At 41.8% G+C, this 9,291-nt stretch overlaps 2 protein-coding genes across 2 annotated transcripts in view; both read right to left on the minus strand.

Moving 5' to 3' along the window:
* The window catches only part of jakmip3 (Janus kinase and microtubule interacting protein 3), a 32,672-nt gene extending 30,720 nt beyond the window's left edge, over positions 1-1,952 (minus strand). Inside the window, exons 1-3 of the mRNA XM_020621524.1 lie at positions 1,677-1,952; positions 556-764; positions 239-481 (exon numbers count right to left, since the gene is read on the minus strand). Coding sequence (XP_020477180.1) covers positions 239-481; positions 556-690 — 378 coding nt within the window. The 5' untranslated portion in view covers positions 691-764; positions 1,677-1,952. The remainder of the gene's footprint in view (positions 1-238; positions 482-555; positions 765-1,676) is intronic.
* A 2,647-nt stretch (positions 1,953-4,599) lies between these two features.
* Positions 4,600-9,291, minus strand: part of rnmt (RNA (guanine-7-) methyltransferase) — a 12,574-nt gene continuing 7,882 nt past the window's right edge. The window contains 5 exon segments of the mRNA XM_020621528.1: positions 4,600-4,794; positions 5,770-5,803; positions 5,881-5,982; positions 6,144-6,261; positions 8,917-9,081. Of these exon segments, the coding sequence (XP_020477184.1) occupies positions 4,757-4,794; positions 5,770-5,803; positions 5,881-5,982; positions 6,144-6,261; positions 8,917-9,081 (457 nt within the window). The 3' untranslated portion in view covers positions 4,600-4,756.

The raw sequence follows: 9,291 nt of genomic DNA on the forward strand, positions 1-9,291 counted from the left end.
ACAATATTTGAGAGAAATAGGCCTTTTGTGTACATAAAACAAGTTGTAGATCTTTGAGTTCAGCTCATGAAAAATGGGGGCAAACAAATAAGTGTTGCGTTTATAATTTTGTTCAGTGTACTTTACCTGCTACCAATATGGACCTGAAACTGCAGAAAATGGATTGATGGATATAAAAAAAGATGGAAGGATAAAGCAGGGAGATGTGCAGGCAGATAGGTGTGGATCAGGTGATCACCTTGTCAGTGGATCCATCTCTCAGAGTTAGCACCAATCCGTTCAGACGTTGAATCTCTCCATCTTTGATTTTGATGACTCTCATCAGCTCCATCTCGTGTTGCCGCAGTAATGTCTCCCTGGTAACAGCTAGCTCCTTCTGCTTCTCCTCATGGAGTTTAGTCTTCAGTTCAGTCATGGTGACTGCTGCCCTGTGATGCTCTGCCTTCAGTTCTTGACTCTTCTCTCTCTCCAGACGACTCACCTGAGGGCAGCACCACAGTGGTTGTACTGTATTCATGGTAATCTCAGTTTTATTTTGGGTTTTGTACTCCATACCTTGTTCTTTTCCTGTTGTAGCTCTATCTGGATGTCGGTCAGTTTGGCTCTAAGCTCCTCATTGGCTGCTTGAAGGGCTGCCATGATATCTGGTCGCTCCCCCTTTCCCTGACCCCCAGTTCCTCGTTTTGACATCACCAACACCTTCACCTGCAGGCTTCGCCCCCTGGTGAGCTGTCTGTCAATTTGAAGATCGACTACATCTGCATCTGTACACAGATACAATTGCAAACACACAGATACACAACCATGAACACACACAGTCAGTATTACATCACTACCAAAACAGCCAGTCAGTGTTTTTCTGCTGAGACACCTGTCAAGTCAGATTTTATTTCTACAACCCAATCTGCACAGCATGTGACACCCGAGTCAGATCAGGATAAACTCCCCAAAAACCCTTTAAAGGGGGCAAAATGGAAGAAGCCTCAGGAAAAACAACAAGGGAAGGATCCCTCTTCAGGACAAACAGACAGGTAGTAGATCTGTGTACAGAGTAAATCAACATTGGATTTATTGTGGACAATCACAGGGACACATTACATATTGTAAACACCTGTGGAGAACATGATCAGTGATCTGTATGGTTCAAATTTGTTTAAGTTAAAACTTCCTGGTAAAGGTTACAGAAACATGGTAGTTGGGGTTAAAATAAGCTCATGTTGACTGTTGCTACGTTACCAAACATGAAGAGTGGGCCCCAAAACTGATCAGTTTCTGCCAGCTGGTCAGAGATTTTACTTTGAATTCATACATAATGTATGAGCTCAGAAAAATGAATCAATTTATGTTCAAACTGTTCCTTTATCAACAACATCAGTAGAAGTAGCAGTTTCAGAACAAGCTGAAGTAGTTGCAGTACAGTAGTAGTGGTAGCAGCAGTGTTGGTATTTGTAGTACTTGTATACTGCAGTCTGAACAGTCCTCCTAATTCACTTGAAACTGATGGTGCGTGTTTGATTCAGGAAAAGTGATTCTCTGACATGTGAACCGATGCTGCCACGGCAATCCACAGACACACTGCACAGTATGAATACATGATTTTTTCCATGGCAACATCATCACTGTATACATTTGTACATACACATCAGGCCTAACACTTGAAGAGATAAATCACTCACCATCCAATAGGAGGCCTTCGACACTGCATTGTGTGTGTGTGTGTGTGTGTGTGTGTGTGTGTGTGTGTGTCAGTCAGCCTCCTCTCCACAACATGCTAACAGCAGCAAGCCTCACTGCAGCACACTCTGTGTATTACTGATCACAGTGTGTGCTGCTGTTAGCATTAGCCTGCCCCCACCTCTCTCTCTCTGCCTGTCTGTCTGTGTTAGCTGGCAGCTCCTGTCGGTGTCTGTGCTGTTAGCATCTCTACAGCCACTGCTAGCGTTATCGCCTCCTCCTCCTCTTCCCAGCATCCCTCAGTGGAGAGCTGGACCATTACAGCTCTGTCTCCCTCTGCTGCACACTCATCGTCATCCCACCATCTCAGAACACTGATTTATCAATTAAATTTGTCATGAGGGTTAGGTATTAGGGTTGAAATCGAAACTGATTTAAGAAACATCACAGTGGAACATGTGTGTACCTTTACCTTTACCTTTATACTGTGAATACAGCTAAATTGATTAAATGGTTGTCACATGAACCTTGAGCCTCACTTGTGGACAGTGAGAAAGTTTCTATCACCATACTCACCAGTGAATCCAGTCTAAGGTGTTTTCCTGCATGGAGGTGGGAAGCATATGATCTTAGATCATTAAACCAAATGGCATTTCTTGATGGTGTCTTCAGTAGTCCATGGTGATGGTTGAGGTAGTGTTTATACATCAGTCAGATCAAAAGTTCTCACCTGACAAACAGGACAAATTATAAGTAAAACCTCATTTCTTTCTGGAGTGAGGTGTGTTTAATGTCTGCAAAGCACGTTTCAAAACCTTGAAAATATTAAAAACACTACTACAGAGATGGAAAGCCAAAAGCAAATATTTCATACATTCAAGTCTTGTTTTCAAATGTTCCAATCCACTAAGCCCTGTGGGGTGTTATTTGAACATGGACTAACTTTCTTGACAATTTCACATGGTCCCAGATCAGTTGGCTGGCAAAGAGGCCTGGAGGGCAAAAACCCCTTGCCACAGCCCCATTGCATTACTTCAGATTTATTGATGATAGTTCGGGGAGTTTTGACTTATTTGAAACAGGAATTCACAGTATTCGCAAACCATCATAATACACATCACCCTTTCATTAAGATAAATGCACAATCAATGAGAAGAAAGTCAGCTTCTTAGACACCATTACCTACAAATTTCAAGATTTTGCACAAACAAGGAGGTTGGACTTGAAGTATACTTTAAGGACACCAACACACATGCCCTCCTGTTCAAGAGATGTTTTCACCCCAAACACACAAAGGAGAACTGTCAAGTGCCAATTATTGAGATTTAATTGAATATGTACCAGAAGGGAGGATTTTATAGAAATTAATATTTAAGGCACTGAGGTCAAGGGTATTTTCTCATTCCCTAAGGTTAATTAACTCAAACCAAACTAGACTTACCTACTTTGGGCTTGCAGTTTTGAAAGCCTGAGTGACAAATGTCAGCCTGTGCCTTGCCTTTGGTCTTCCACTCCAAACTGTATAGCCACCGGACAAAGTGGGGAGGGCTATTGAGACAGATTCATCCCCCTAACCTTAATCCTATCAGTCACCTTTGCTGAGAGTTCTGACAAACAAGCAGCCTCTCCCAGTGCATGACAAGAGGTATTATGCTCAGTGTGTCTGGGGATGGAGGGCAGCAAGCCACAGTCACCTCGTGGCCTGCGTGCTATATACAGGTGAGGGAAAACTCTTCTCCCATGTCCACTAACAGTGGCTCCCCCAGATCAAGAGACCAGGCTAGATCCTCGTGCCTAGTTTTAGGTGAGGACACCACCGCAGTGTGCCAGCTATGCCCTTTGCCATACATGCGTACAGTAGGTCAGTCTCCCAGATAAATACAACAGGACCCACAAGGGGTTAGGTTAAACACAGTGGTCATGTGATTTCCCCCATTGTACATCACTACTCAGAACTTCACGTCAAACTGTTTTTGGAGACAAAGCACCATCCAGGGGTGACACTGTGCAAATCAAGGAATAGCTATTTAATGGGTATGTTTATTGTGGAATCCTGACATGCCTCACCAGGCAACAGGAGAAGGGCCCTGTAAAAGCTCATCAAGTAGCCAGTGACAGATACAGATACAGTACTGGAAGCTGAGGATCAGGCTCCCCCCCCTTTGAAGGATGACAGCTTTGCAGGTAATAAGGACCAGCTCTGGCTCAGGGCTAGAGCAAGTCGACCCCTGATGACAGGGTTGATGATTCGATTCCAGTTTTCCCCGGTCCACATGTCGAAGTGTCTTTGGGCAAGACACTGAGCCACAGACTGCTCCCGGTGAAGCCACCGCCCTGCATTGTGTGGGTGGATGGGTGAATCTGTAAAGCGATTTGTCCAGTATTGGTAGAAAAGCCATTTACCATTTTTCCCCAATAAAACTGTGATACAATTATACCATAAGGAAACTAATGTTCAGCAATTATATAAGCAATATCAACATTTGTCATGATCAACAATATTTCAGCAGTATGGTAATTGGTGGCAATCTCTTAGAGACATTTTGGGGCTCTTGAGCCTTTGTAATGCAGCTTGGCCTCCAAATGCCGACACTTGGCACTGTACTCTGTCAGAAGCGAGTGAGTTCTGGCCATCAACCAAATGACACTTGGTAACCACATTACAGACAGATACACTGAAGTAAAAAAAAAGGAGAACTTCGCTCTTACAGCCCACATTACAACCATCTTACTGCATCTGAAACTGAAATAGAAGTAATCTGATCATTTTCTGTTTATGACCTCAATTTTAACATGGCAGAACTAGGAGTAATAAAAATGTACATACTGCCCCCATAACTCACAGACTGCCTTCCCCTTACCATAAGTGCAATTAAGGACTTTGTTTTTCCACTGTTTGTTCTGGGAAAAAAAGACAACAAAAACTGAATTTAAATTAGGTTTCATTCTTTTCCAAAAGAAATCCAACACTTTACATTTTATCAAAAACTGGTCAAAAAACATTACATAAACAATAGATGGAAAACATGAGCTGAGGAGCAGTAGGTGACTTCACAAGCAAAAGATGAGTTTCTTGTCAGCATCAGGACATTTTCTGAAAGACAAATACCAGGTAGATACCTGGACAGAACAGAGGACAGGTGACATTTTTAATTTATTATACTCAGTTGGTTGTAATTAAGCAAAGTTTGTTTATCCACAGGCCTGTACAGCAAAGCGAGCCCAGCTTATTCTGGCTATCTCTTATCTGGCTTCACTGAGCCCAACATTGGCCGTCCTGGATAACTGTACAACATAGCCAGTGATGAAGTGACTCTGTTAAAACCGGGTTTTCCTATCAGGCTACGAGCATGTTCATGTGAAATAGGCCAAGTTGTTAAGTAGAAGCGACATCGCCAGCGCCATGTAAGAAGCACTGAATATGAGATGGAGCAGTGACACGTGCAGAGAAACTTGTTTACAGCCAGAGCAAAAACTGAACTTATGGCGAGTGAACTGTGAACAACAGGCTGTGGTCACATGACTAACACTAGAACTAGAAAACCTTGGAATAACTTTCAAATATTAAGTAAAGATGTGTCCGTGCAGATTCTCATGTATTCCAGGTCATAGTAAGATGGAAAAAAAAAAAAAAAAAAACGAACTGATGAAGCCTCTTGGATGAGAGGTGAAACATGTTTGACCTAAAACCAAGTCCAGCTGATTTTTTTTTTTCTACGTTTTTTTCAGATTAAGTAAAGACCAAAAATATGCTGTACATTAGTGTAGTATTATCATGAGGGTCATATTCAGTGAGTAGGTTAGACAGACAGGTCATTTTCAATACATCTCAGTCACTCTGAATTTATTGTAATCAGTTTACCATTAAAGCATTTTGCGTGAACCAAAAGCAGCCCACTCTTGTTAAAATGTGGGCCATGTGTAGTGGATTCATTTATTACTATTAATGATAAGCATACCTGCTCATCTTCCACATAAAGAAATGGCAAGGACACCAGGAGCACATTAACATACTGTGGATCTTTCCTAAAACACCTGTGTGACAGATTTGAACCAAGACACACATACAGTATGACAAACAGAGAAGTTACTTACTGGCTGCTTCCCACTCAGATCTGCTTAGAGTGCCCTGCAAACCAAAGGAGAATGCTGTTAGGCCAAACAGTAGTGAACCGGGCTGACCTAGTGTACTGTCAGCACACTTACCAGTGGCAGCTTAATCCCAGTTCCGCCACAGTGCTCTTTAGCATGGCAGTACTCGCTTCTACTGTCTGTAGCTTGTTGTCCTCCCTCCTCACAGGGAAAAGGCTGAAAACAACAGTACATGATCACTGCATGTACACTACCTTGCAACTACACGGTCACATGTTAAATACATATAAACTACATGTTGCTATTGGTTTATGTCAAATGAACTGCACATTCCTACATACAACCTGCCATTTTATTGACTGATAACTCAGTTTTACCTCCAGAGCCATCATCTTCATCATAAGGCTGCGATGATGCTCCTTCTTCACTTTCTCCATAAAGTACTCAGAAAACCTCTGCTTCAGCACCAGACGCATGTTGTAATGTTTCGCCATGCTGACACAAACAAAGAAACAAGCAGAGTCACATCAGATTCAGAGCAGAGTCAATAAAGTACTTTTACAGTGTAGTGACAGAGTTAATACAGCAGCTTTACATTAGTGTGCAATAACATCTTTACAGTAGTTGTATTCTGAGTGCTGTTGCACCAGTGCCTGGTCAACGCAGCAACAGAGCATAACAGCCCTGTTCAACTTCCTTGTCTGCAGATCACTGGACCCTGGAGCTGAATAGAAGCTGAGACAAGCACTCTCCCCATCCATATATCCCAAGGCCACAGCTGAGCAACATGTTTTCTGTCCTGGAAGATCTTGACAGCTCCACCTCTTCACCTCTGGAGCACTCTGACTACCCACCAGAGATGATGCCACGGAGCTCTCCAACCAAGCAGGCTGGTAATACAGTTCTTCCTCAACCCCTCCCCCCCATCCAAGCGTACACCTGACAAGAATGCTGGGAAATGGGCTTCTGCTGCACAGGTGCCTTCTCCTTAGGTGACTCCAGCATCAGAAATAAAGTAGCAATTAGCAATAACCTGCTGCTTCTTACAGATATACTTTCAACTATTCTTACCACTCATCCCAATCAACCGGGGCATGGGGAGATTCTCCCAAAAGCTGAGTTTAAACACCTGGTTATCAACAGAATTTTAAAGCTATCACCTGAACTCTGTGGACACTTTCATCTCTTCTGGCCAAGAAAATAGTTATTTAAAAAGACGGTTTACACCCTCATCTGTGGGGATCTCGTAGGCTCAAAGCAAATGCGTTTCATAGCCTGCACTGCAACAAAAATGGAGGTGTGCACTACTAAATGATGTCCTCCCAACCCAAGCCTGTCATTTTATATTGTTGGTTCCATATCAAACAGTAAATCCTCGAAAGGACAAATATCACTCCCTCTACACTTGCCAGTATACCTGTATAAACAACAATAACAAATGAGGCTTGATCTCATTTCCAAAAGTACAACCACACTGCCTCAATGCTGTTTTTTTCTGACTTATCTTCAATTCACATGGAAAACATTTTGCACCTCACTTCACCTATTAAATGTCTGCTGTTGTTTTGAATGGTGATCTTTTTCCATTCTATGCTCACTGATGAATATTCATGTTTCAGATCACTGCTGTGTTAACACTGAACTGTCGGTTCTGATGCTTTGTGCGCGTATTTACACATCCCCTAATTTCAACAAGGTTTATATTAATGAAATCTCAAACCTGTTGTCTTTTATTTCTTCTAAATCTGATAACCTTTCCATTTTAGGCGACTTTAATGTGCTGTCCCTCAAACCCAGGGGCTTTTTTAATATCTAAATAATTAATTCAAACTTTCCCAGTCAGGCACTGGTCCTACACATGGTCATATCCTGGCACTAAATGATGTCCACATAAACAATATCACTTTTTCTGATCACAGGTCCATCATTTTATCCGCCTCCCTCCCTTCCTTCTCAAATCCATTCTGACAGGACACAATGCCAGTGCATTGTTCTGTTCCCTACCTTCACCTGTCTTCTCATTACAGCTCCCCCTCCTTTTCTGATATCATTCACAAACAGTAAATCTCAAAGACTCAACACATTGTATACTACAAGAAATACAGTGCAGTACAGAACCCTACAGTAACAAAAGGCATAAAAGCAACACCAGACACCTGCAAAGAATTCCTCACATTTTTTTTATAGCAAAATTGACAATTCCAGATTTCACCCACCTCCTGTGACCCATCAGAGAAAGGTTCATGTTCCTCAGCTCTCATCAAGTTTGAACAATTCCTCTCTTCTCTTTAACACATATCATTTGTCATATGAAACCTAGTAGATGGATGATAAGTTGTGTCTGAGTCCACCTCCCCTATTTAGAGAGGGGTGTTCAACACCCCTCAGACAGGACACATGGTGGACTCAGACAACTTCTCATTTATCTACAACTCTGTTTTGAAATCTCTACCCAAACAATTCCACCCCAATCCACACCATGACAATAGGCCTCGGTCCACATGAGGGTTCAAAGACAGGTAACGACTCTCGCCGATACCAGACCCTAAAGACTCAGTCGTCAGAGAACACTGTTGGCCGTCGAAGGACTGAAACACCACCCAGTGGGATAAACACCTCCTGCTCACCACCAGTCAGGCAGAACCGATGAAGCCTCTTGGATGAGAGGTGAAACGTCTACCTAAAACTATGTCCAGGTGCCTTTTATTCAGATATTTCATGCCTTTATTAAATTTCTTTTCTCACTTGTGCTGTTTTATCTGACATTGCTGGTGTTTTATTTGATTGTAATGGTCCAATTATCTTTTTTATTTTTATTTTTTTTGTTGGTGGAGCCCTGAGTACTTTTATTACGTTCGGTGTAGGTGTCAGGTGTTATGTTATATGTTGTTGTATTCTTGTATTTTGTGAATGTGTCAAGGATGTCATTTGATCTGACTGCAAGACAAATTTACCTACGGGTATAAATAAAGTAACCTAACCTAATCATGTTTTCTGTTTCTTTGGTCAGCATTTGTTGCTTGTTTTTGATTGCATTTGTTAAAATGTGCTATATAAATGGATTTGTTTGCTTTATGTTTTATGTGAACACAAACATTTCTGTCACTACAATGTCTAACTGAAATGTTAACAATAAAAAGGAAGTCTTACTGTTCCAAAAGAGGGAAGTAGACAAGGAACTCTGGAACATTGACGACATCCTCAAGGCTAAAGTGATACTGACATCCAAACAGCGAATATGAACCTTTGGACTGAAAGGACACTTTAAAAACTTCGTTACCAAACGACAGAGAGCCTGATGCCTCCAAACGTTTCCTGCAGAAGAGGAGGAAGTTGGGCAAACAAAGTTAAGAGGAGAGGCACTGACCCTGATAAAAGTTAATCTTAGTGCAATTCCAGATAGACAGTCACATTAAGGAGCATTCCACAGGTTTACAATAAATAATAATCGTGACTTTCAACTAAAAACAACTTCCTGTCAAGACAGCAGTAAAAACAGGGTAGTGTTTTAATTAAAATATATAT

This window comes from Monopterus albus, unplaced genomic scaffold (genome assembly GCF_001952655.1).
Source record: "Monopterus albus unplaced genomic scaffold, M_albus_1.0 scaffold260.1, whole genome shotgun sequence".
NCBI lineage: Eukaryota > Metazoa > Chordata > Actinopteri > Synbranchiformes > Synbranchidae > Monopterus > Monopterus albus.